This window comes from Cricetulus griseus, chromosome 4, assembly GCF_003668045.3.
Source record: "Cricetulus griseus strain 17A/GY chromosome 4, alternate assembly CriGri-PICRH-1.0, whole genome shotgun sequence".
NCBI lineage: Eukaryota > Metazoa > Chordata > Mammalia > Rodentia > Cricetidae > Cricetulus > Cricetulus griseus.
In genome coordinates, this window is record NC_048597.1 from 56,780,924 (window position 1) to 56,808,053 (window position 27,130).

Genomic DNA, 27,130 nt, shown 5'->3' on the forward strand with positions numbered 1-27,130 from the left:
ATGAGAGGTCTGAGGTTTCCTCCCTGGTGTCCCTACACCCCTGATCAGCCACAGGCTTATCACATGTCCCAGGTCCACCCAGGCTGGACACACTGGCAAGTTTGCTGTGGTCAGAGCATCACTTATCTTAGGTGTAGAAGCACTTTAGAGTGGCCAATTTTCCTCTTTTTTTGGGGTGGGAGGAAATAAAGGGCTCTGGGTTGCAATCCAGTTAGAAGATGGTTTTAAAGAGAGAACTACGGAAAGCTGAGAGGTCAGACAAGATGTCAGAGCCAAGACAGGCCTCAGGGATATGGGAGGACACTGTCCAGGTGTCCCCTCCACTTGTGTGGTATGGAGGACCTGTCCATGGTAGGTAGCCAGTGAGCTGTTTGTTGAGTGCCATGTGCCGATATTTCACTATAGTAAAGGGAAGCTGACTTTGTAAATCTTACCAAGTTGTCAATCCACAGACATTCTTGCCTATGAATACAGTCAAGGTTTCTGACTTGAGGCAGGCTGGCCCAAGCTCTCAGGAGAACTATAACCAGCAATCTTTCCTCCGGTCATGGACAGCTCCCTAGCAGCCTCATGGGATGTCTGGGTCCACTCACCCCATAGCTCCACTGGGCAGGATAGGCAGGAACATTGACCCAAGTGACTTTCAGTGTCCACTTGGCTTTGTAGCTCCAGTCACCTGTGAACTCCTGAATCAAAGTCTCTACCTCCCGGACTGGCCCAATATTTTCACCATAAAGTGTGTTGTATTGCTAGAAAAGGAAGGCAGGCAACAGCAAGGAAATTAGAGTCCTGTTCGATGCCCATATGGCAGTGGTTCTCAGCCTGTGGGTCGGGATGCTCTTGGGGGGGGTCCAATGACCCTTTCAAAGGGGTAGCATATCAGACACCCTGCACGTCAGGTATTTACCTTATAGTTCATAACAGTAGCAAAATTACAGTTATGAAGTAGCAACGGAAATAATTTTATGGTTGGGGTCACTACAACATGAGGAGCTGTATTAAAGGGTCTTAGTATTAGGAAGGGTGAGAACCACCTCTCTAAAGGGGTCCCTGCCTCCTGCTTGGGGATGCTGTTCACTTCTGTGCTGGCTGCTTGTACATCTTTCCCCAAGTCTGAATTTTCACAAGTTCCTTTGACTTTAAGATCAATTTAAGTTTAGGCTGCAGGAAAATCTGGGGCATGTGAACTGGAAGGTCTCCTCCTAAAAAGCTAAACCTTCTAGAATTGAACAGATGCATCTCGTAGCTCAAATTGACTTGGATGATATGACCGTGTGTGCCAAGCTTTACATTTCTGTGTCTAGTTTATAACTCCCTAAGGCCAGGTATGTGTCTTTCCATCTTTGGAACCTGGGTAGCTCCTAGTCAATGGCAGGTACACAGAACACATTGGCTGTGACAGCCAACGTGGTGTACTTTGACAGGCTGGCATTATTAACTTAATTCAGAAGTGGGGGTCTGTTTAACTCAGACTTGTTAAGACAGACCTTCTACACCTTTATTTAAAATCAAATGCTCAACTGCCAACCTCTATCCCTGTCACCTGCAGGCCTTCGCATGGTTGGAGTAGGGTGTGCCAGGGTCTATTTAGCATTCTTTCTTGGCTTCTCCCCTACCCCATATTTAAGCTTCAGTCCCTTCCCACACAAGTCTAGGCTGTGATTCAACATCCTTGAAGTGCCCTTGATCTCTCCAGGCAGAATGCTACAACTTCCAACTGTCAAGGCCTTGAATGACCCACCTGGTAAAATATGGTTCCCCTGGAACTAGAGAAGTCAGCATCACCCCAGAACGGGGCCACCATGGCTACATGTTCTTTTCCTGTGAAGCCACTTTGAGGCGGGTTGGGGTAGGAGAAGATGCTGTAGTCTGACTCTGGGAAAATGATCTGGCCGTTGTCTGTGAACTGAGCACAGGGTTCTTGGTTAGGGAGGATTGAGGGAAGAGCTATCCTGTCCAGGGCCAGCTCCTCAGAAGCATGGCCCCGGACAACCTATCTGTGCAGAGAATGAGAGGTGTTAGCCTTGACGGTCCCCTCATCCACTCCTCACCTTCTAGGAGAACTCTTTATCCAGGAACCTTACAAATACTCATCCCTATCAGGACATCCTCATATCAGTCCAAAGCAGTAGACTGTGTCCTGCCTTCATGGAGTAGTAGCCCAGCCTTCATCAGCACAAAGCCTTCTTGGTAAAGCCTTGCCCTTGAAGCTTGTGACATATCAGATGAGGATAAAAGAGTCAACGCCCTCCCTCCCGTTACTGCCTTGGGCTCTCATTGGGTGTTTCTACTCCTCTCCCTGAGAGCAAGAAGAGCCAGATCACCATTTCCAGGGAATCAGGAAGTAATCACAAGAAATGGAAAGGTATGAGCCGATCAAGTTTCCAAGCATAGCTTCTTCCTCATAAAAACTATGTGAACCTGTCATGGTCTCTTTACTAGGATAAGGATGTTTTTATCCCCATGGGCAGGGAGGCATGGCTTCATTAAACATTCCACAACTAGAAACTGACACAAGAGAAGGCTACCAAGCTGCTGTACAACAAAGGTGACTTCCACTCTTCCTTCTGCTCAGCCATGGGCCATCTCCAAGCTGGGCAGAGAAACAGAGCTCAGAGAACACAGGCCACAGACTTAACACAAGGGCTTCAGTCAGAGACTCACGTAGAAGGAATCCCGCAGAGAGGAGCCAAGTGGAAAGCCAATCTGGAGCTTGAAGAGGCGGGAGGTAAAATCCACAGTCCTGGCAAAAAACTGATGGTCTCCAACTTGAGGGCTTGTCCCGTAGGGGAAGAGGGAAATGCCTAGTCCAGGACAGAGGAGAGAACAACACCCTTGTGGGCCTTAACCTTCTTTCAGGTTCAGAAGGGTTCTGAGCGAGCTCTCCCTAATCTGCCCCTCACCCTGTTCCCTCTTCCTAAGAGGCCCCGTAGGCTCTGGCTCTGTGCTCTGCCGCTACACATGTATCTAACACATATCCTTGTTTATTTCTCAGCTGGTACCCACATCATTCCTCGGGTTAGAGCATCCTGACCCTACAGTCCTGCCATTAGGGAATCCATTGTAGGCTCTGATCAGGAAGTCAGAACTGCCCAAGGATGAAAAGACGAAACTCTGAGACAACAAAGACTTAAAGACCTTTTCATAAAAGGGCACTTGTTTCCTAAAATGGTATTTGTCCAGATAAATTTGAAGACACCCGCCCCTTCCAGAATTGCCCTAGGCCACCATAAATGTCCTTGGATTCCAGTTTGTGAAACCTTGTCCTAAGTGTTTTCCAAGTGGCTCTCACGCTATACCATAGCATCAACTCACTAGGGACCTAGCATGGCCTTGATTCCTGGCAATTGCAGACACTTCGAACTCCCACCCCACTCAACACAAGGACTATCTTTTCACTCCTATGGCTTTATTCTTGCTGCTCAGACCATCCAACCTTTCTGGGTGCTTTCCCTTCCTCAGCTCTTTTCCAGAAGCCTCCTGTTCACCTTGATGGTATTCCCACATCCCTTCAGGCTTGTGAGTGCTTGTACTTAGTATCTGGGTCTTTCATCTATAGAACAGTCGAACAGTACCTTGACCAATCCCCTATCTCTATCTCCCAGCCCAGTGCGATGCACACAATGGCCCTCAGCACCCAGTTTTAGTGCTGTCTCATTGTTCCCTGGAATCTCTGATCTCACAGAGCACAGACTCTAAGCAAGCAGGCCCTGTACAGTCAGTCATCGTCCCTCTAGAGGGAACACAGGGGAAAGGTGGCTTATTTGTGACCTGGATGGGACAGAGCAGAAACGCAAAGGACTGGATCCCTCAGCTACACAAAGGACTTACATTAGCAAATCCAGTCCAGCAATCAGAGCTACAACCTTGACATCCGGCTCAGCTAGAAAGCAGGGAGGGACTACCTTATTGGCATCACTCACCCTGCTCTGGTAAAATAGGGAGTGAGGAGACTGTTGACTTGGAAGCTGTGGTTGTGCTGGGAGTGGTAAGGGTCAAGGAGGTAACAGAGAGTGATGTGCCTCTGCCACTGTCTGTCTTCAGGGAGCTTGTGGTCATTCCTGGAAACAGAGGGAGAGAAGACAAAAGTAGCTTTTACATCAGAGAAATCGAGAGTCATGGAAAATGAGGGGCCTCAAAAGACAACCAAAATGTTTGTCTATATAATGGTCGATAGTGCCTCCATATATAAGCACCGCAGGACAGACAGGATGGAGGGCTAGTCATCATTCATGGCCCAGAACCACCCTTCCACCCTTGCCTGTAAAGCCAGATAGCTGAGGAGGAAGTCCCACCAGAGGGGATGGCTGTCACATTGGGTCCAGTGGAAGCAGATGAATGGTTTTGTGTGGTCATCTCTGTGAGGATGCTGGTTTGAGATGTGCTGGAGGTGGCCATGCTTGCACTGGGGTGACTCTGAGAATATGTAGATGATGGTTGAGTAGAGGAGCTGTCCACTAGGATGGTTGATTGTCCAGCTGAAGTGGAGTCTCTTGATGTGACAACACTGATGTTTCCTGTTACATATGTAGGTGTGTGTCCCGTGTTTGCTAAGGTGGAGTACGTAGTATTGAATATGTCTGATGTAGTTGGAGGTGGGTAACTCATGCTGGAAGAAGATGGGGTAGTTGTTTCTCTGGAGGAGGATGTACCCCAAGACACTGTCTGTGACTGAGAGGGTCCAATTGCGGGGGATGAATGAGTTGGTGTGGTGACCAATGTGAGGCTCGTTTGAGGGGTGCTGCTGGTCAGCATGCTTTCACTTTGGTGGTTCTGAGAAGATGTTGACGATTCCTGAGTGGAGCTGATAGGTGTTGACACTGTTGAGAGTTTCTGTGATGAGGACGTCATTGAGACTTCTGTGGCCGTTGAGCTTTGGATAATGCCTGGACTTGTGCTTCCAAGAGCAGAATCCATAGAGGTGCTTAGTGTGAGCACTGTGGACAGTTCCTGTGCTGAGGTTGTCTTTGAGACCTCAGTGGTGACTGGTGCTGAGCTTTGGGTAAGTATTGCAGTTGTATGCCCTGTATTCTCTGAGGTGGATTCTGTAGAAGGTGTGCTTGAAGGTGAGCTCCTCATGGTGTGAGCATATGGGGTGGTTGTTTCTGTCTGTGACACAGTGGGTTCACTTGGGGAGGGTGAAGGAGTTGATGTGGTCACCTCTGTGAGAGAGGTTTGAGGAGTGCTCTTGGTCTCCATGCTTTCACTCTGGTGGTTCTGAGAAGATGTTGACCATTCCTGAGTAGAGGTGATGGGTGTTGTCACTGTTGACAGGACATTTGGCGAATTTGTCATTGGGACTCCAGTAGTTATAGAGGAAGAACTTTGAGAAACCATTGCAGATGTGTGCCCTGTATTCCCTGAGGTGGAATCTGTAGAGGGTGCTGTGGTTTGCTCTTCTGATGTGGCTGGGGATGTGTTGCTGACACTGGAAGAGGATGGGTTGGTTGTTTCAACTGGAGATGATGTCACTTGGGACACTGTCTGTGCTGGAGTTGAGCCACTTGGGGAGACTGAAGGAGTTGATGTGGTCACCTCTGTGAGGGTGATTTGAGGAGTGCTCTTGGTCTCCATGCTTTCACTGTGGTGGTTCTGAGATGATGTTGACCATTCCTGAGTAGAGGTGATGGGTGTTGTCACTGTTGACAGGACATTTGGCGAATTTGTCATTGGGACTCCAGTAGTTATAGAGGAAGAACTTTGAGAAACCATTGCAGATGTGTGCCCTGTATTTCCTGAGGTGGAATCTGTAGAGGGTGCTGTGGTTTGCTCTTCTGATGTGGCTGGGGATGTGTTGCTGACACTGGAAGAGGATGGGTTGGTTGTTTCAACTGGAGATGATGTCACTTGGGACACTGTCTGTGCTGGAGTTGAGCCACTTGGGGAGACTGAAGGAGTTGATGTGGTCACCTCTGTGAGGGAGGTTTGAGGTGTGCTCTTGGTCTCCATGCTTTCACTCTGGTGGTTCTGAGAAGATGTTAACCATTCCTGAATAGAGGTGCTTAATGTGAGCACTGTGGACACTTCCTGTGCTGAGGTTGTCTTTGAGACCTCATTGGTGACTGGTGCTGAGCTTTGGCTAAGTATTGCAGTTGTATGCCCTGTATTCTCTGAGGTGGATGGTGTAGAAGGTGTGCTTGAAGGTGAGCTCCTCATGGTGTGAGCATTTGGGGTGGTTGTTTCTGTTTGTGACACAGTGGGTTCACTTGGGGAGGGTGAAGGAGTTGATGTGGTCACCTCTGTGAGGGAGGTTTGAGGAGTGCTCTTGGTCTCCATGCTTTCACTCTGGTGGTTCTGAGAAGATGTTGACAAATCCTGAGTAGAGGTGATGGGTGTTGTCACTGTTGACAGGACATTTGGCGAATTTGTCACTGGGACTCCAGTAGTTATAGAGGAAGAACTTTGAGAAACTGTTGGAGATGGGTGCCCTGTATTTGCTGAGGTGGAATCTGTAGAGGGTGCCGTGGTTTCCTCTTCTGATGTGGCTGGGGATGTGTTGCTGACACTGGAAGAGGATGGGTTGGTTGTTTCAACTGGAGATGATGTCACTTGGGACACTGTCTGTGCTGGAGTTGAGCCACTTGGGGAGGGTGAAGGAGTTGATGAGGTCACCTCTGTGAGGGTGGTTTGAGGTGTGTTCTTGGTCTCCATGCTTTCACTCTGGTGTTTCTGAGAAGATGTTGACCATTCCTGAATAGAGGTGCTTAGTGTGAGCACTGTGGACACTTCCTGTGCTGAGGTTGTCTTTGAGACCTCATTGGTGACTGGTGCTGAGCTTTGGGTAAGTATTCCACTTGTGTGCCCTGTATTCTCTGAGGTGGATGGTGTAGAAGGTGTGCTTGAAGGTGAGCTCCTCATGGTGTGAGCATATGGGGTGGTTGTTTCTGTCTGTGACACAGTGGGTTCACTTGGGGAGGGTGAAGGAGTTGATGTGGTCACCTCTGTGAGGGAGGTTTGAGGAGTGCTCTTGGTCTCCATGCTTTCACTCTGGTGGTTCTGAGAAGATGTTGACAAAACCTGAGTAGAGGTGATGGGTATTGTCACTGTTGACAGGACATTTGGCGAATTTGTCATTGGGACTCCAGTAGTTATAGAGGAAGAACTTTGAGAAACCATTGCAGATGTGTGCCCTGTATTCCCTGAGGTGGAATCTGTAGAGGGTGCTGTGGTTTGCTCTTCTGATGTGGCTGGGGATGTGTTGCTGACACTGGAAGAGGATGGGTTGGTTGTTTCAACTGGAGATGATGTCACTTGGGACACTGTCTGTGCTGGAGTTGAACCACTTGGGGAGACTGAAGGAGTTGATGTGGTCACCTCTGTGAGAGTGATTTGAGGTGTGCTCTTAGTTTCCATGCTTTCACTGTGGTGGTTCTGAGAAGATGTTGACAAATCCTGAGTAGAGGTGATGGGTGTTGTCACTGTTGACAGGACATTTGGCGAATTTGTCACTGGGACTCCAGTAATGACAGAGGAAGAACTTTGAGAAACCATTGCAGATGTGTGCCCTGTATTTCCTGAGGTGGAATCTGTAGAGGGTGCTGTGGTTTGCTCTTCTGATGTGGCTGGGGATGTGTTGCTGACACTGGAAGAGGATGGATTGGTTGTTTCAACTGGAGATGATGTCACTTGGGACACTGTCTGTGCTGGAGTTGAACCACTTGGGGAGACTGAAGGAGTTGATGTGGTCACCTCTGTGAGAGTGATTTGAGGTGTGCTCTTAGTTTCCATGCTTTCACTGTGGTGGTTCTGAGAAGATGTTGACAAATCCTGAGTAGAGGTGATGGGTGTTGTCACTGTTGACAGGACATTTGGCGAATTTGTCACTGGGACTCCAGTAATGACAGAGGAAGAACTTTGAGAAACCATTGCAGATGTGTGCCCTGTATTCCCTGAGGTGGAATCTGTAGAGGGTGCTGTGGTTTGCTCTTCTGATGTGGCTGGGGATGTGTTGCTGACACTGGAAGAGGATGGGTTGGTTGTTTCAACTGGAGATGATGTCACTTGGGACACTGTCTGTGCTGGAGTTGAACCACTTGGGGAGACTGAAGGAGTTGATGTGGTCACCTCTGTGAGAGTGATTTGAGGTGTGCTCTTAGTTTCCATGCTTTCACTGTGGTGGTTCTGAGAAGATGTTGACAAATCCTGAGTAGAGGTGGTGGGTGTTGTCACTGTTGACAGGACATTTGGCGAATTTGTCACTGGGACTCCAGTAGTTATAGAGGAAGAACTTTGAGAAACCGTTGGAGATGTGTGCCCTGTATTTCCTGAGGTGGAATCTGTAGAGGGTGCTGTGGTTTGCTCTTCTGATGTGGCTGGGGATGTGTTGCTGACACTGGAAGAGGATAGATTGGTTGTTTCAACTGGAGATGATGTCACTTGGGACACTGTCTGTGCTGGAGTTGAGCCACCTGGGGAGACTGAAGGAGTTGATGTGGTCACCTCTGTGAGGGTGGTTTGAGGTGTGTTCTTGGTCTCCATGCTTTCACTCTGGTGTTTCTGAGAAGATGTTGACCATTCCTGAGTAGAGGTGCTTAGTGTGAGCACTGTGGACACTTCCTGTGCTGAGGTTGTGGTTGAGACCTCAGTGGTGACTGGTGCTGAGCTTTGGCTAAGTATTGCAGTTGTATGCCCTGTATTCTCTGAGGTGGATGGTGTAGAAGGTGTGCTTGAAGGTGAGCTCCTCATGGAGTGAGCATATGGGGTGGTTGTTTCTGTCTGTGACACAGAGAGTTCACTTGCGGAGGGTGAAGGAGTTAATGTGGTCACCTCTGTGAGGGAGGTTTGAGGAGTGCTCTTGGTCTCCATGCTTTCACTCTGGTGGTTCTGAGAAGATGTTGACAATTCCTGAGTAGAGGTGATGGGTGTTGTCACTGTTGACAGGACATTTGGCGAATTTGTCACTGGGACTCCAGTAGTTATAGAGGAAGAACTTTGAGAAACCGTTGGAGATGTGTGCCCTGTATTTCCTGAGGTGGAATCTGTAGAGGGTGCTGTGGTTTGCTCTTCTGATGTGGCTGGGGATGTGTTGCTGACACTGGAAGAGGATGGGTTGGTTGTTTCAACTGGAGATGATGTCACTTGGGACACTGTCTGTGCTGGAGTTGAGCCACTTGGGGAGGGTGAAGGAGTTGATGTGGTCACCTCTGTGAGGGTGGTTTGAGGTGTGTTCTTGGTCTCCATGCTTTCACTCTGGTGTTTCTGAGAAGATGTTGACCATTCCTGAATAGAGGTGCTTAGTGTGAGCACTGTGGACAGTTCCTGTGCTAAGGTTGTGGTTGAGACCTCAGTGGTGACTGGTGCTGAGCTTTGGGTAAGTATTCCACTTGTGTGCCCTGTATTCTCTGAGGTGGATGGTGTAGAAGGTGTGCTTGAAGGTGAGCTCCTCATGGTCTGAGCATATGGGGTGGTTGTTTCTGTCTGTGACAAGGTCACCTCTGTGAAGGTGGTTTGAGGTGTGTTCTTGGTCTCCATGCTTTTACTCTGGTGGTTCTGAGAAGATGTTGACCATTCCTGAGTAGAGGTGCTTAGTGTGAGCACTGTGGACACTTCCTGTGCTGAGGTTGTGGTTGAGACCTCAGTGGTGACTGGTGCTGAGCTTTGGCTAAGTATTGCAGTTGTATGCCCTGTATTCTCTGAGGTGGATGGTGTAGAAGGTGTGCTTGAAGGTGAGCTCCTCATGGTGTGAGCATATGGGGTGGTTGTTTCTGTGTGTGACACAGTGGGTTCACTTGGGGAGGGTGAAGGAGTTGATGTGGTCACCTCTGTGAGGGAGGTTTGAGGTGTGCTGTTGGTCTTCATGCTTGTACTGTGCTGGTTCTGAGAAGTTGTTGAAGATTCCTGAGTAGAGGTGATGGGTGTTGTCACTGTTGACAGTTTTTGTGCTGAAGATTTCATTGAGACTGCTGTGGTGGTTACAGAGTTTTGGGTAATTCCTGGAGTTGTGCTCTCGGGAGCAGAGTCTGTAGAGGTTGCTGTGGTTTGCTCTTCTGATGTGGCTGGGGATGTGTTGCTGACACTGGAAGAAGATGGATTGGTTGTTTCAACTGGAGATGATGTCACTTGGGACACTGTCTGTGCTGGAGTTGAGCCACTTGGGGAGGGTGAAGGAGTTGATGTGGTCACCTCTGTGAGGGTGGTTTGAGGAGTGCTCTTGGTCTCCATGCTTTCACTGTGGTGGTTCTGAGAAGATGTTGACAATTCCTGAGTGGAGGTGATGCGTGTTGTCACTGTTGTTGTTAATGTTGTTGTTGAATCAGTTCCTTTAACTGAAAGAAACAAGGACTTTATAGAGTTATTTCTGTAAGACTTTGTTAATTTAATCACAGCCATGTATTCTCCTCACAGACACATACCAATTTACCTATAAATATTACAGTAAGCCACTTGCAATAGTGATTTGCTTCCATTCGGGTGTTTTTGAAAGATAGTGACATCTGATAGATTCCTTGAAACCTCTGTTTTACTCATATCAACCTTAGAAGCCAAGAACCATATGTCACAGTTTGTTATACTACATAATTAAATTATGCACACAGATCATGCCATCAAAGTCTTTCCAATTTAAGCTGTATGGCAGGGTGGCTTAAGCAGCATCGTAAACCCTAACTTACTGGGCTTCACAGTACTTTTAGGGGTACAGAGATATATTTTCTATTATTATCTTTTATTATGAAACAGAAAGAAAGTCAACATAATCACTGGTGTGGTTTGTCTCAGTTGCATTCATCTTTAGCAACACAGATGGAAAATAAATATTTTAGTTTTTCTTCTTTCTCTGAGGAAAGTGATCCTGAAAGAGAAAAGTATCTAGGGCCCGTGAGAGTCATAATGTAAGGAAATAACAGAAAATCATAAGAGATGGTTAGAGGACACCCTATTCACTCCATTTTTATCTATGATCAGTCACTCTTCTCTCGAATGTACCATCTATGTGGCCTGCAGAGTCTTTCAGGACAGCTTATTTTCCAGAAAAAGACACACTGAGAGGAGTAGATGGATGATATGCAAACAAGTTTGAGGGGCAGAGGTTACAAACACCATTTGTGAGTTCAGAACACAGCAACTGCTTAATATATAAAGCAAGCTTACATCACTCACAATATCTGCACAAATAAGGGCCATTATCCCCATTTACTAGATGAATAAGGACTTCTTAGAGGCCTGACTTTTCCCAAGTTTTCATCTCTAAAAGCCAAGACCACAATACCCAAGTTCCTAGCCTCCACATCAGAGTTCTTCATGTCCTTCACAGCCATGTTGGAAGTTCTGGAAAAGAGGCACTGCAAGGCTCCGTGTGCCAGACTCTGTCAGAAGAGAAGGAGGAGGGTCCTCAGGAATGAGGGGGACATCGAGAGGCAACAGAAAGTACTCAGACCGGAAGGATTCACCGGAAAGATCAAGAGGTCTTATTTGTCAAAGACTGTGACCACCAAAGACAAAGATGCTGCTGTTTTCTCCAAGACATGGTTAGCAATGTGAGAATTCCAGAAATTAGGGGACAGGACCAGTGATTCAGAGCACATACTGCTCTTGCAGAGAAACAGGGTTGGGTCCCAGAACTCCATACCCAGCAGCTCACCAACGCCTATAATTTCAGTCCCAGTAGATCCAAAACCTCTGCCTTCTGCAGGCCCTTACACTCACATGTGCCCCACATCCATATACATAATTAAAAATAATAAATATAAATCTTTAAAAATATTCTAGATACTGGGAGTAGAGAGGGTGGACAAGGGAGGTTGGATTTGAGCACTGCCCGTGTGGAAACATTATGCCCAACTCCCCTAATATGCAAATCAATACATACCACCAAAATATTTTTCAAATTCTTAATCAAAAGATTTATTGTGACAACCAAAATCAAAACACTTAGGGCAGTAGCTAGGGTAACTTTCCATTCACATCTTAAGTGGTTACAACTTAGGTGCAAAAATCCTGGTAAATTTGCCAATAATACTAATGAATGTTTTTCAAAATCTTGTATCACAAATGTCCTTCAATTGAAAAGACATAAAAGTCCCCCCCCAAGGAATTTAGAATAAATATTAAATGTTAATATATCTGGCATGATTGGAAGGGGCCAATCTTTCTTGCTAAAGGTGTCAAATACTCCTCCCCTTAAATAGCCTAAGAGGTACAAAGGGAGGCAGCTTCCCTCCCGAAGGTGAGTAAGTGGCCTGGGGTAGAGAGAAAGTGCCTGGGACACTATGTCCTCCTGGGCTGAGTGAGCCAACACTGGTCAACAAAACCTCTTCCAGCTCATAGGTTCAGAGATCTGTTTTTGGAGAAAGCCTGGAAAGGGATCAGACCAATGAGAGGTGGGGGTGCAGGCGCAGAGAAGGCGTCTGCTCAGAATGGCTTCAAAAGGTTTTGTAAATGAGCCTCTTGGCATGTGTGTATAATCCCAGCACTCAGGAGGCTGAGGCAGGAAGATCTCAGGTCCCCAGATGGAGACTGCTAGATCACATAGTGAGTTTGAAGCCAACCAGAGCTGCATAGTAAAACTATCTACCCAAACCCCACCACAAACTGGAGAAAAAAAAAATCCCAGAGCTGGAAATATAGCTCAGTGATGAAACATGTACTTTCCAAATGTGAAATTCTGGGTTATCCACCCAAGATTATAACAAGCAAGACTTTCTGACTTGAGGGTATCTTCCACAAGATGAAAATGGCAAAATTGTGAACAGACAATAGTAACCTCCACAAGGAGGAGACAACGGCCTTCTATAGTGGTAACTCTTTGTTCTTGGATTATAGTAGTCCCTGTCATCCTCAGTAATAATAACTTTGTAATAAGTTATTTAAAACCTATGAATTATTCATTTCTGGAATTTTCCATCTAACCTGCTTAGACTTCAGTTGACTACAGGAAGATATTATTTTATAACATTGTTCCTTTTTTAACGTAAATGGAATTTCTCCTTTTTCCTTGTGCTGGAAATGAGAACAAGGACATTGGGAATTGCAGACAAGTCTAGCTGCCTCTAGACTTCAAGCCTTTTGTCAACCTAAGTGCTTACAAGTAGTCGGAAAACAGTAAGCTCACAGGGAAATGAGCTGCTGAGGAGTTTAGGTTCATTTACGGTTCTTAGAGTTGCCCCTGATTCATTCTCTCCCTTTTCCCTTCTCTGTCTCCACCACACGATGTATTCCAGATTGGTCTCAAATTCACAGCCATTCTCCAGCTTCAACCTCCCTAGTGGGTCGTTATAGGAGTAAGGCGCCTCACCCAGCTCCATTCAGACTTTCAAGTGAGAGGGGTTCTGAATCTGCTCTAGTTTATACAAACCAAGTGACTCACTTGCAAGTCTGTGTGCTTTCTTAACAGTAACTGCTTCCTGGGGAACTGTCTGAACTGTCGCAGACAAAGGAGTGGACTGAACTGCGGAGTGACTGCCCTACTGGAAACTCTTACCAGATACTTGAGGATTGTGGAGTTTCAACTTTACATAATCTCTTCCAGAGCTTGGAAGAAGGATGCTTTTTCTCTGGTTTTATAATGTGAATATAACTTTAATGTTAAAACTATACAAAACAATTCAGAAAGAAGAACTAAGATGAATAAATCTGGGTAACAACATACCCAGAAATATCCTAGACAAAACATTAGCAAGCCCAACCCAACATTAGAGTTTTAAAAGTATATTATGGACAAGCCAAATTTAGACCAGAAATGTAATATGCGTGTAAGACCTAATGAAAAATCACCATAGAAACCAAGAGGAGGGGGGAACCTGACCATCCAGAGACATAATTTATTTAAAACTGAAAGGTCCACAAATAAGAATATAGAAATGAAGGGTTCAGGAATATAGAGATATAAAATTGTAAGCCCAAACCATTTTGGAAAGAAAAAAAAAGCTGGTAGCTACTATTAAGCTTTCTGCCTTAAGAGCAGACATCCTGGCAGCCTCTGTGTACAGAGGTAACTTTTAACAAATGTCTCCCACCTCCCAGCTTCCCAGCTAGACAGGTACAGCAGACAAAGGTTGGCTTCTAACTATTGCCTCTATGGGACCCTCTGTGTTGTATTCCCTTTATTTTTAACTGTCCTATGTGACTCTGCTCTCTGCCTTGCATTCTTTCAGGGACAGCGAAAGGCGGCTGTATCAGCCACAGGCTTTTGGGAACATCCTAAGCTAACACCCTAACATCCTATAACTAAAAGTTGTAAAACTTAAAATGTAATGTGACTTCAAGGTTGCAAAAGCTCTTTGGTTGTAAAAGCACCACACCTGGTGCTTGGTTTTACTATAGGAAGAGGCCCAAAACCAACCCCCATGCCACAGTTTTAGAAGCCCGAACTCTGGCTGTGGTCCCAGTTGACTGTTAAATTTTTTGTGCCCCATGGTGATTTTTTTTTAATAAAGTTTGCTTTTGTTTCAGGCTTTGGTGGTGTCTTCCCTCACTTTTTGCCCAACAAAACCTATCATGCCTTCCTTTTAAAGTCCTAAAAGCCAGCTGTGGTGGCTCACAGAGCTTGGGAGGATGAGAACGGAAGATTGATTATGAGTTTGATGCCAAGTTGAATAAGGTAGAGAGAGAAAAAAGTTCTGGGCTGCTGAGATGGATGTTAAGGGTGCTTGCTGCCAAACTTGATGACGTGAGTTCGATCCCCAGGACCCACATAGTGGGGAAGAGAAAACTGACTTGCATAAGTTATTCAATGACCCCTACATGTATACCATGACATGTGTGTGTGTGCGTTCATGCACATGGGCACGCACACACACTCTAGTGTAAACAAACTAGTTTCTAGCAAATAAAAGATGTTAACCCCCTTATCGTCACCGATATGACATAATAAGCACCATAACACTGCCAATAAAGATAAACTGGTGGAGGCATTTCCTGTAAAATTAGGAATCAGGCCAAGATGCCACCAGCCACTCCTCCTTACTGTTAGGCTGAAGGCCTTAGCAGGAGCAACACAGGAAAAATAAACAAAAGATATGCACAATTTCTTTTTTATATGGAAAGGGGAGGAGAAAACCTATGATTATTTGAAGATAATATAATTGTTTATACAAGAAAGCAAATTGGGGCTGGGGTGCTTGTAGCTCAGTGGTAGAGCTTCAGCTTAAAACTGTATGAGACACTATATGCCATCCCCACAGCCAGAACAAAACCAGAAATCACAAGAAGGGAGGGAGGGAGGGTAGGGAGAGAGGGACGGAGGAAGGGAGGGAGGGATAGGAGGAGGAGGGGAGGGTAGGAAGGGGAGGAGGAACAAGTCTTTCATATATAAATTATTAGCAAAGTTTTACATAAATGATCAAATTTTGAAAAAATTTCTTCCCTAAATGTTAGTGAAATACAAACATTTTAAAACTGTAATATTTATATGGTAATATAAAGTCCTGAAGACAAATCTACTAAAGATATGTTTCATCTTTATAGACAAAGTCATATATATAACCTCCCTGAAACATGTAAAAGAAGACATGATCATTTTACTCTTTTGGGAACCAGTTGAAAAAAAACTCCATAGTCTCATTGCCTAGACATTATTCTTACCCCCCCCCCCGAGGTTTCCCTATGTTTCGTGTGTGTGTGTGTGTGTGTGTGTGTGGTTTCTGTCAACTTGACACAAACCTAAACATATTGGAAAGAAGGAATTGAGGAATTGCCTCCATCAGGCTGGCCCACAGACAAGCCTGTGGGACGTTTTCTCGGTTAATGATGGATGTGGGTGCTCACTGTGGGCAAGTGTTCCAGGGCTGTACAAGGAAGCAGGCTGAGGAGGCCATGGGGAGCAAGTCAGTAAGCAGCACCCCTCCATAGTCTCTGCATCAGCTCCTGGCTTCAGTTTCTGCCCGGACTTCCTGCAGCAATGGACGGTTACCTGGAAGTGTGAGCTGAAACAAACCCTCTCCTCCCAAGCTGCTTTTGCTCGTTGTGTTTTCTCACAGCAACAGAAACCCTAACTAAGTCAGGCAGTAATCCCAGCACTGAGAGGCAGGTGGATCTCTGTGAGTTCGAGGCCAGCCTGGTCTACAGAGAGAAAAAGAAACCCTAACTATGACAGTGTGTGAGTGTACAAGTGTGCATGCGTGTATGTGTGAGCAGCCTCACTTAGCCAGACCCTGCCTTCCACCACCAGTGTTTCTTTGTGTTATTATTTTCTTAAACAGAGGGAAATCAGTCTTTATGTCCCCAACCTCAGAACGGCTCAGAGGAAAGTGGGTGAACTCAGACTAACAGCAAGGCTTGAGACACTTCAAGAAAACTGCTGAGCTCTGAGACTCCTTTCTAGCAATAGCATCCCCGGCACCTGGAGCCTTCCTGTGTTGAATTACCGTGTTCCTGCGGATGGGAGCGGTGGGAACAGTGACAGGCCCTCTCCTGAGGGACATCTGCTGTGTGCCCACCCCTCTGTGCAGTAATGAGAGCTCAGGGCCGGGGTACTCCATTGTTTTCAGTTTAAAACATTTTCCATGCCTACAGAGGTCAGAGGTCAAGGTCAAGTGTCTTTCTTAATGGCTCTCTGCCTTATTTTTTAGTCAGGGTTTCTCACCAAAACTTGCTGAGTCAGCTAGACTGACTGGCCAGCCCAAGAACCCACAGTCTCTGCCTTCTGGCACTGGGATTGTAGCCATGCGTTACGTGGTGCTGAGGACCGAACTCAGGTCCTCATGACAAATTTCCCCTTAATAAATCTTGCCGAGGGCTAGTCCTGTATGTTGCTAGTACATATATGTGATGCTCCAAGTGTGAGAGTGTTTATTCATACCCATGCAGAACAGTGGGCACCATTTCTAACACGAGATAAAAACATTAAATAATATCCATTAGAGGACTTTATCTGTTGTATTTATCATGGTTTTTTTAGTATGTTGTTAATGCAAGTAAGGAAACTAGCATCTATTTTTCACGTGCTAACACTATTTTTTTTCATTGCTCTAACTTGCTGCTGCAGGGTAACTTGGCTGTGGCAGGTTATAAGTTTATTGACTACCTCTGCTTTGTTCCCATCACTTCAGCTCACTGCCTAAATACAAGTTTCTATTGGTAGAATTTCTGGTCAATGCCATCGTATAAAGTTCATGTTATTCATGCATAGTGCCAAACTTCTTGGCAGAAGGGTCATGACGCTTGGCAGTCCCGATGTGAGGGTACGGCAGCCCCCATTTCCCAACTTCCTCTCCTTCTAGAAGTTGTTAGCTTTGCATTACTGATTTGTTTTTTGTTTGTTTGTTTTTGTTTTTTTCGAGACAGGGTTTCTCTGTGGCTTTGGAGCCTGTCCTGGAACTGTCTCTTGTAGACCAGGCTGGTCTTGAACTCATAGAGATCCACCTGCCTCTACCTCCCAAGTGCTGGGATTAAAAGGTGTGAGCCACCAACGCCCATCGAATTACTGATGTTAAATTTCACTCAGCAGGGTTGTGAACTGGCAGTCCTGCTTGTAGATGTTGATTTAGAGAGCTTTCTGATCCTGATTGGGTCTTCCTAGTCTCTCATGACAACCGACAAGAAGGTAAGAGCGGCTTTGTGTTCTGATCTGGGTTTTACTGTTTGGGATGTAAGTGACAGAAAAACAAAAAACAAAACACACACAAAAGAAACCAAAACTACAACAACAACAACAACAAAAAACCCTCTCTCACTCTGTTAAGCCTGTCTCAAGAAGGAAGGGCTTTATGTTAATACAACAGACATGCACTGGCTGTTTCTGTCCTTCATCACTATTCAAACAGTATATGCTAAGCCATTCTTTCCATGGATTAATTAGTTCTTTAGGGATGTGGTTCGCAGATCATCTACTAATCTTAGCTGATTTATTCTCCACTATGAAGCAGTGGTGAGGAAAGACACATTGTTTTGGGTAAGAAAGTGGTCCTCAAAAGATAGGATACAGATCCAGAGAGATGACTCAGCAGTTAAAAGAACTCCCTGCTCCTGCGGAGGACCCAGGTTCGGTTCCCAGGACCCATGTCAGACAGATCACAACTGTCTGTAACTCCAGTTCCAGGGATTCTGACAGCCCCTGGCTTCCTTGGGCAGCTGTATGAGTGTGGTGCATATAAACTCATATAGGCACACACATGCACACAAATAAAAATGATAAATAAATCTTTTTATGAATAATAAATCAGGCTCCTTGGGGCATTTTAAAAACTGTGATCTTGTAGCAGGGAATGGTGATTCGTGCCTATGATCCCAGCACTTATGAGGCTGAAATAAGGGTTGTCTCAAGGTTGAGGCTAACTTGGGCTACTAGTTGTAGTCTTGGACCACAAAGTGAGAACTGATCTACGACAAAAGAAGTATCTTCGGGCTGACATTGGGAGTCTAATTTTCTATGTGTGGATGCGATGTGGGAATTTGCATTTTAGTGGTGTCCGAGGTGATTCTGGTCTCTGTGGCCTATGGACCACATTTTAATAGACACTGTTCTTAAAGTGAAATAATGGATGTGGTGATATTTGGAGAACATCTCTTGCATTCTATGAGACTGGAACTTTTGCTGGACCTCAAAGCCAAAATTAATAAGTCACCCTTGAGGTCACTTGAGACTTAGGACTTCTAGCTCACTGTGTACCCAGCCTGTTTGTTTAACCTGCCCTTAAGAGAACAAGGTAACACCCAACCTTGCCTTGGATATCCCATGCAATCAGCTTTTACAATCTAAGCTGTATAACCGTAATATTAATATACAAACTCTTACACACCTCTGTAGAGTAACACAGGTGTGCATGTATACACGACATGATAATGTTTTGTTGAAAGCAATAAATAGGTTGAAAATCAACCTTATAAACAAAAATCCACCATGAGTGCTGGAAGCAGCTCGTGGGGTGCTGTTTGGTACCATTCATTGTTTGTTATCTGGGTCAGCAGGGGTCAGTTGGAGGACTTAATCCCTTGTAAAATTGTCAAAGAGCTCTGTGATGTGTCCCCATTCCTTCCCCATGCAGTGCTTTCTGGGCTGTTCAATAAATATGGAGCAAAAGCCTTCTGCTAGGGACACACAGACACTGGGACAGACAACATTCAGGCAGGCACAGATTCCGACTCCCACAATAGACAGAGGGGTGAACTGGCCTCACCTTTTCCAAAATGCAATGGGTCTAGTGTTCTCCTTCAGCCCAGACACATGGCACGCAGTACACAACTAGGGCCCAGAGACCTCACTGCAGAAATCAGGCTTCTCCCGCCTTTCCTCTCGAAGCCTCATTTCCTATGACTGACCATTCAGATTTCATTCAAAAGCCATCCAACTTAACCTCCGTGTTGGACCCTGTCCTCCAGGAAAAGTAGCTGACTTTTCTGGTCCCTGTCTCATAGCAAAAAGTGGCAGACTCCCCACTGATGGCTGTCCCCTCCCCAAGGTCCTGTCTGTTGTCTACTAACAGGCTTTTCTCTCCCCTCCTTCTCCGTGAACAACATTTAGGATGCACTGGCTTTAAACTGTGTCGACCATCCATCCATCCATCCATCTTGTGCCTTCTTGCTCTACCTGTTGTTTTTGTCTGGATTGCTTGATGCTCACCACATCGACACCATGCCTCTGGTCTCCACCTCAGCCATTTCACCAAAACCAAACTCTCCGCCGCACCACAAATAACTATCCCCTCAAGCCCCAGTAGCTCTGTGTCACCTGTCTCCACCCGACCAGTATTTACAGAGTGAGGCCCTCAACCTTCTCTCCTTGCCCTTAATACCCACCCACACAGCACTGCCCTCAGGGTACAGTTTCAGAGCCCTCCCTCCACTCCCCCTGCTCCTCTGCCCCAGAAGGATTAGTAATGTCTCTGGGTGACATCTTCAGGTCTTTCCCTCTTTCTGTCTATGTCCACAAATCTGCAATTCATCCCTTGCTTCTCACCCACATTGAAAGCTTCGCCCTTCTAGTGCTCCCGAGTAGCTTCCTAGCTTCCGCTACACAGCACACCCAAGCTGAAACTTCCCTCTCCCTCCTCCTGTTAATTGTTAATAACAGTTCCCAGATGCCCAGGCTGGAGCCCTCAGAGTCACCTTCCACTTTTTCCTCATCCTTGTCCCCAGCATTGTAGTTTGGCACCAACTCTCACTCCCCCAAATGACTCCTCCCATCAAGTCCCTTGTTCTCTTTGCTGTGCCACTCTCACCCCACCCCCCTTCATTGCTCTTCCTAAGTCCAGTTTTCTGTTCCCTGCTTTGGGTATGGTGTGAGCTTGTCCCTCAATGGTGCATCTGCTGGAAGCTTGCATATAAGTCTGACGGAGAGACCTTTACAAGGGGGGTTTGTGGGCAGCATGGGCAGTTTGTCAACTGGAAGCATGTCCTGGGAAGGGATGTCCTGGGAAGGGATGACCAGACCCCCGCCCTCTGGTTTCCTGTTTTGGCTGAGTGACCACTCACTCCCATATATGCTCTGCCTGGCCTGCCATGGGGTCCTCCCCAGAGTCTATATTGCGTTCCAAACTGTGAGCTAAATAAAATTATTTTCCTTATCCACTTAATAAAATTATTTTCCTTATCCACTTAATAAAATTATTTTCCTTATCCACTTAACCTGCCTCTGGGAATTTTGTTACAGTAATAAAAAGTTGGTTCTGCAGCTGATATGCACAGATAACCCTTGACTCCCCACAGAGGGTCGAAGGCTGGTTCTCCCTCCCTCAACTTCTTTGATTCCCAATCAATGCTTGCCTCATTCTACTGTTGGACTGACATTAGTTGCAAGGATGAGGCAAAACTGCTCTATAAAATGGTCTGAATTGCCTGCTTCGGAAGGAAATTGCTTGAACGCCGAGGGCATGGGTCTAGCTGCCACATAAGATCCAGGGAGACCGGCCATCTCTTCATAGCTGTGATACGATACCTAGATTGGGATCCCAAAGCAGTTCTCAGAGGGAGGCCACTTGCTACTGGCTGGCCTTCTTCTGGTTGTGGCTGAGTGTCTAAGAATACTGTCAGTGCATCTGTGTGCATGAAAGGATGGCTTCTGTAAGCACGGGTTCTTGGACTCTAGGTAGTTTACTGGAAGGCATGTCTCCATGTTGAGCCCTGGAGCATCAACCTGATGTTGTGACTAACTAGCCCATGCACCGAACTGCCGTATTTGCCATTGGTAGCACATTTGAACTCTATGAATAATAAAAATATTAATGCCTGGTATTTTCATCAAGGCTAAAAAAATTTGCCCAGCATCTCCTGTAAGCAGAGGGCTTGAGACACCAGGCAAAGGACAAAGCTCTGAAGATGTAAGCTGCTGCTCAGCTTCACGACTGCCATCAGGTATCTGGAGTGTTGAAATGGAGTGAGCTACGATGGTCGCCCCACATTCTTGGCCTGCCGAGTTGATGGGGGAACTGAGCCTGAGGACAAGCCAGGCAAAGACGCAACACTGGAACATTTCTGACTGTTCCCTGGCTCTTCTTTCTGTGACGGTCAGTGTGAGTCATGGGCTGTTGTCCCCTTGGGGTGACAAAAGCAGTCTGAGGATATGTGAGGTACAGCCTAAAACAGAACAGGTTTGAGGTTCTATGAGAAGAGAAGCTTCACCCATGGATGGGGAGGCCATTGGCACTGACTCTGATGTGGACTGGCTCTGACTTGGGGCTGTGTCTCACAGCCCTGTCCTGGAGACCTTCATACACCTTCTGCCCACTCTAGCCTCAACAATATCTCCCAGATGCATGGTGCCTCTCGGGGCTCCAGGGACGGCAAGATTGAAAGTGAAAACAGATGTCACTCTTCACAGTGGCCCTCTTGTGACTCCACAGTCATGAGAAGGTAATGGGTGTGTTGTTGATTAAGGAGGAGTGGTGGCAGCAGTGTGGGAGATGACAGAAGAAAACATTCCAGAAGGGTGGTGTGTCATACCCAGAGGCTCCCAGTGAAAACCAACCTGCGCCTTGCAGGTTCTTTGGGCTGAGGCTGCATCTTAGCACCTGGCCTGTTTGTCTTTGGTTTCTCCTGGAACTAGAGGTGAAAAACCCACAAACCAAATCTCCCACAATGCATCACCTTCCCACTTTTCTTTCTTGGCTGGTGAGCACTTTGGAGGGTTGCCTGGGAGAGAGTAGAACCTAAGCAGAGAATACAGCTGTGCCTCTTAAGCAGCAAACACACTACAAAGTGTGAAGAAGTTGAGGGAGGGAGATAGAGCCTTCCACTCTCTGTGGGGAGTCCAGGGCTATCTGTGCATATCAGCCTCAGAATCAACTATGACCAGCGTTACACCCACCACTCTGTGTTTCTCTTTTATGTCTTAGAATTCAAGACAAGGAAAGAAACTAACTAGGGATATTCAAGAGAGTCTGGCAGAGCACCTGGAGCAGGGCCAGGCTTACTGACATTAAATCATCAATATCTTTTGAATGCATCCCCCAGGCCCTGCTTTTTAGTTCCTTCAAATGAGGTTGGAGGGAGAGTGCAGTTACACCCATTTCTCCTGCAATTGTCATGGTAACCCTGGGACGCCCACTCCCCTACAATAGCATACTACATTAGTAGCCAAAGAACTCAAGAGCAAACTTAGGTTAGGTGGATATGCCCACCTTAGATGGGAGCCAAGAAAGACAAGCTCTAAAACCAAGATGGCAGAGGCTGGCAGTCAAACGTCTGAGAGCAGAAGTTGGGCTGGTATGCCTCGGTAATTGTGGGTCTCAGGGCTTCACAGATTATCCTGGAGTTTCTGGATGTATCATTTCCCACTTGCTTGGAGAAGTGGGTGAGGTGACCTCACCCTAAGGCCTCATTTGATGACTCTAGCAGATGCAGCTAGAAAGAAGGGTTGAGTCATTTTAGAGTCTGCTGTGGGGCATGACTTCTAGAAGGTCTTCCTTGGTGATACAGTGAAGGTTTTAAGGTCAGCACAGAGAATGTGGGTCCACTGATGATGAGGGAAGATGAAATCACTTGAGGAAGTCAGGGTAATGATAGTGATGTTTGAATTGCATGGTTCCCTTGAACCCCATTCAGGTGCTCCTTGACTTGGGATAGAAGGGAAGCAATGATGAAGAAACAATGGTGACATTGCTTGTTGTGGCTCCTGCCAGGCATGGTGCTTTTGGCATCCCCTAACAAGATTCTTTCTGAGCAGGACGTGGGCAAGAAATGGCAGAAGCCAACGGGTCCATGAATCGGCTCAGAGCTAACATCTAGAGTTACACTGACCAACATTTGCTGTCTGACTTGGGCAAATTATCTGAGTCCCCTAAGGTTTGCTTGGGGTATGTATCTATGAAACTGGGACAATGACAGATACTTGTAACACCAACAAGGAGATGTCTGTGAAGTACTTAGCCCTCTACCCAAGCTCACCAGGTGTCATTTGGCATTGCCCGATTTCTGTGTCTCTACAGAGTTGCTAGAATGTCTGCCACTGTTGTCTTCACTCTTCCCAGGTCTCTTCACCATCATCAAGCCAGCATCTCCTGCTGGGAGCCTCCCTGGTTCCTGGCTGCTTTTTGATCCACTGCAACCACGCCCTGTCCCTTCTTAATCAGAGCATCCAGGATAATCACTAGAAAGAACCTTCTAGAGCCTGTGCAGGTCACTCCTTTACTGAAAGCACCTCCCTGCCTGCCCATGTTAGTACTTAAATTCCATAATCCATCCACTTTTTTAAGACTCTGAGGGGCCAGTCTCTTCGGGAATGGTCCACATGCTCTTGCTCTGCTGACTCATGCCTGGCATCCACGCCCCATGTTTCCTCCTCAACCATCAGGGTTTGGCTCATACATGCAGCAGTTCCTCAGAGGTCTTCCCAGACTCAGTCTAAATGAAGCCCCCTCAACATTTCCTTCATTCAAATCACTCCCTGGGAACATTTCTGGAAGTATTTCATGCTTGTCTGCATTTGGCAAGATCCTAGCTCTAGGAAGTTGGGCCAGGGGTGTTTCATTCTTCACTGTGCTCACACAGGGGAACCTCAGAACAATGTCAGGCACATGGAGGCCTACCTCACATGGCCCTCTACATTAGCCAATAAATGAATGATGGTTCCCTCTTGTCAGCATTTCCGTTCTTTCCTCTGTGGGTGGGATGGACTTATTGGGAAGTTTGTGGACAGTTGTATGTGACTTGGAAACCTGGATTATTGTCCCTTTTGGGTCATAGGCCCGAACCAGGTCACTGAAGTCAGAGAGCTCTGGGAGGCAAGGACCATGACTTAGCCATCTTCATGTCTAAAGCCACTGTGTGCCTAGATTTTCAGGAAGTCAACAAATAGCTCCTAAGCCTGAGTTGCCTTAATCCCCTGAATTCACCACATGGCACTGTTTGGAGTTCAAAGTACGGAGTCGATGTCTGGAAGTCCTTAAACATACACACACACAGAGGACAGCGCTGCCTACCACACAGAACAGGACCCTCCGTGAACTCAGCCATCCTTGTGAGAGGCTTTATATGGCACAACCGCCCCATTCCTAAGAAAATGTCGAGAACAAAACTTGTGAGGTGCAGACAAATCTCCCTGTTTTGGTTCAGCAGCTAAGTAGATGCCAGAGAATGAATGAGCTCAGCCTAACAGAACGATGCATAGCGAAGGCAAAGGTTGAAACGAACGAGGAGGAGCCTGGGCCTCTAGGGTGTCAGACCGGGCCTGCAGGGCAGTGGCCCCACGGACTGCTTTGTGTGTCTTGGTGAGGCATTTAACCCACCAAGACACCAGAACACAGACCCAGGAGCAAAGACCATTTCTTTGAGTGCAGAAAAGATCAACTGTTTCTTGGCCTCTCCTGACAATGAAGACACAAAGCCAGTCATTTGTTAAGCAGGGCCTGGGCCATCCTGTCTCAGGGGCCAGGGCATGGGAGAGACTGCTTAGGAGAAAAGACCCCTGGAAACAGCAGCCATCTGAGCATACCTTGGCCCCATGGCCCATGGCAGAGGCGGGCCTTCCGGTAAGCTCAGGCAAGGAGAGCCACATCCGGGATAAAGCTGGGCAGCATTTCCAAGTGCTTGTAAGTCCTGGGGTGCACAGACCTGCCACCTGAATCAACAGAGGTGCCCCTCTATTTCCTGGCTCCATTGTACATGCACCCTACTGTCCACCCACCAGAAGGATCACTCTCAAAGAAGTTTGTGTGGCTTCTCTTGATGCCATCTCGTTATCCTCATGACGACACTACCTTATAGGATACTGAGCCCTTAGAGCCATAGGCCTTTGCCTCTGATCCTGGGCTCCTGAAGTTTGCTCCTGTCACACCTGTTGCTGAGCCCCTGGCCTGCATCTCCTTGCTTTTCATGGCAGGACTCCTATACAAAGGTCCTCTTCTTTTGCATGTCCCTGAGCAGGGGTGAGGGTCTTGGGGCAGAGGGGACAGATGGAACTATGCAGTTTTGGTGGCCTAGGCTGCAGGCTGGGGAGGCCTTTCTCAGCCCAATGACAAGGTTGGAGATGCTCTCTGAAAGATGGCCAATGGGACCCTTCCCACTGCATGTCCTGTGGCCAGGGATCTCCTCCTCCATCCTGCACTAGCTGTGGCCACATATCCTCCCAGTGGCACTCAAAGGGGATAAAGTCACCCCTGTAACTAGGTCACTTACGGTCCTAACAGGGAAGCAAGGAAGCATGGCTGCTGGGCTTCCTTCTGAGTCATTCCTGCCAGGAGCCACAGAGTTGAGCTTCAGGTCCAGTCCACCTCTGTCCTCATCTTCACTCTGGAAAGCCCCAGCTTTTCCAGGAAAGAGCGTCCACACCACAGCTCTTCTGTGAGATCTCTGCACTTTCCATATGACCTGGGGCCAACGGCTCAGACACCTTCAGAAGTGGCCTGTGCCAGGGGAAGGTTCTGCCAGCACAGCTGGTGTGAGCCGACAGCTTAGATTCAGACATATGTGGGGCCTTAGTAGGTCCCTCAGGGAACCATAAGGAACAGGACTGGAGGGTCTCAGACCCCCAGAAGCTGCCTTAAGCTGGTTAGTGCCTGGATTTTCCCACGAAGGCCCTGGTGAAGTTCCATCTCCTGCTCCCACCTTCAACACGGCTCCCACCCGCTCTCCTGAACCCGCTCTCCTGAACCCGCTCTCCTGAACCCGCTCTCCTGAACCCGCTCCGGTATCCCAGCCCTCAACTGGAGTCATCCTCTCCATCCTCTTTTCCCTCTCTGGTCACGTCCCTCTGTTCTATCACCTGCTCACTGGATCCTCCTCGCTACAGAACAGAGTTTAATGATCCAGATACTTTGGGGCAAGTGGGGAGTTGGTATCAACGATTTGGAGTTGACTTTGGGAAGAGATTTACAAATATCTTTTATTTATTCTTTGACAATTTCATATACCTAAACAATGAAACTTGATCATATCCACATTTAGTAGATTTTTTTTTGAGAAAAGCTCTCATACTATAGCTCAAGCTGGCCCAGACCTAACTAAATAGCCAGACTATTTTCAAATTCACAGTAATGCTCTTGTCTTAGCCTCCTGAGTGCTTGATGACAGACTTGAACTATCGGATCTGGCTTTTGAGAAAACCACTTATTTTTATGTGTATTTTGACTAAACATGTGTCCGTGTACATGTGTGTGTCTGATAATCACAGAGAACAGGAGGATGTGTCAGAGCCCTATGTTACACGCAGCTCTGAGCTGCCAGGTGGGTGCTGGAATTGAACCTGGATCCTCTGGAAAAGCAGTCAGTGTTCTTAACTTCTGAACCATTTCTTTAGCTCTTCAGACCTAGTTCGGATCTGGCTCTAAGAGCTTGCAGCTTGTTTCCACTGCTATTCTTTTTGTTTTTGTTTTTGTTTTGTTTTGTTTTGTTTTGTTTTCTCTTGAGACTGAACCAAGGGCTTCAGGCTTGTTAGACAAGCAATCTATCCCTAAGATACATCCTAAGTGCTAGAGCTGACATTTTACTTTATGTTTTGAGACTGGGTGTCATGTAGCTAGGCTATCCTCAAACCGGTTATATAACTGAGGATGACTTTGAACTCCCAACCTACCTGTCTCTACCTTCTAAGGACTGGGATTATAGACATGTGCTACCTTGTCCAGCTGCAAGAGTTGAGTTTAAATCACAGAATGTGAAACTTTAAGAACTAGCCGGGCGTTGGTGGCACACGCCTTTAATCCCAGCACTCGGGAGGCAGAGGCAGGTGGATCTCTGTGAGTTCGAGGCCAGCCTGGTCTCCAGAGTGAGTGCCAGGATAGACTCCAAGCTACACAGAGAACCTCTGTCTCGAAGAAAAAAA

At 46.8% G+C, this 27,130-nt stretch overlaps 1 protein-coding gene across 1 annotated transcript in view; it reads right to left on the bottom strand.

Moving 5' to 3' along the window:
• The window catches only part of Muc4 (mucin 4, cell surface associated), a 28,764-nt gene extending 19,377 nt beyond the window's left edge, over window positions 1-9,387 (bottom strand). Inside the window, exons 1-6 of the mRNA XM_035444127.1 lie at window positions 5,536-9,387; window positions 4,279-4,416; window positions 3,924-4,092; window positions 2,665-2,804; window positions 1,742-1,906; window positions 594-749 (exon numbers count right to left, since the gene is read on the bottom strand). Of these exons, the coding sequence (XP_035300018.1) occupies window positions 594-749; window positions 1,742-1,906; window positions 2,665-2,804; window positions 3,924-4,092; window positions 4,279-4,416; window positions 5,536-9,387 (4,620 nt within the window). The remainder of the gene's footprint in view (window positions 1-593; window positions 750-1,741; window positions 1,907-2,664; window positions 2,805-3,923; window positions 4,093-4,278; window positions 4,417-5,535) is intronic.
• Between the last annotated feature and the right edge of the window lie 17,743 nt (window positions 9,388-27,130).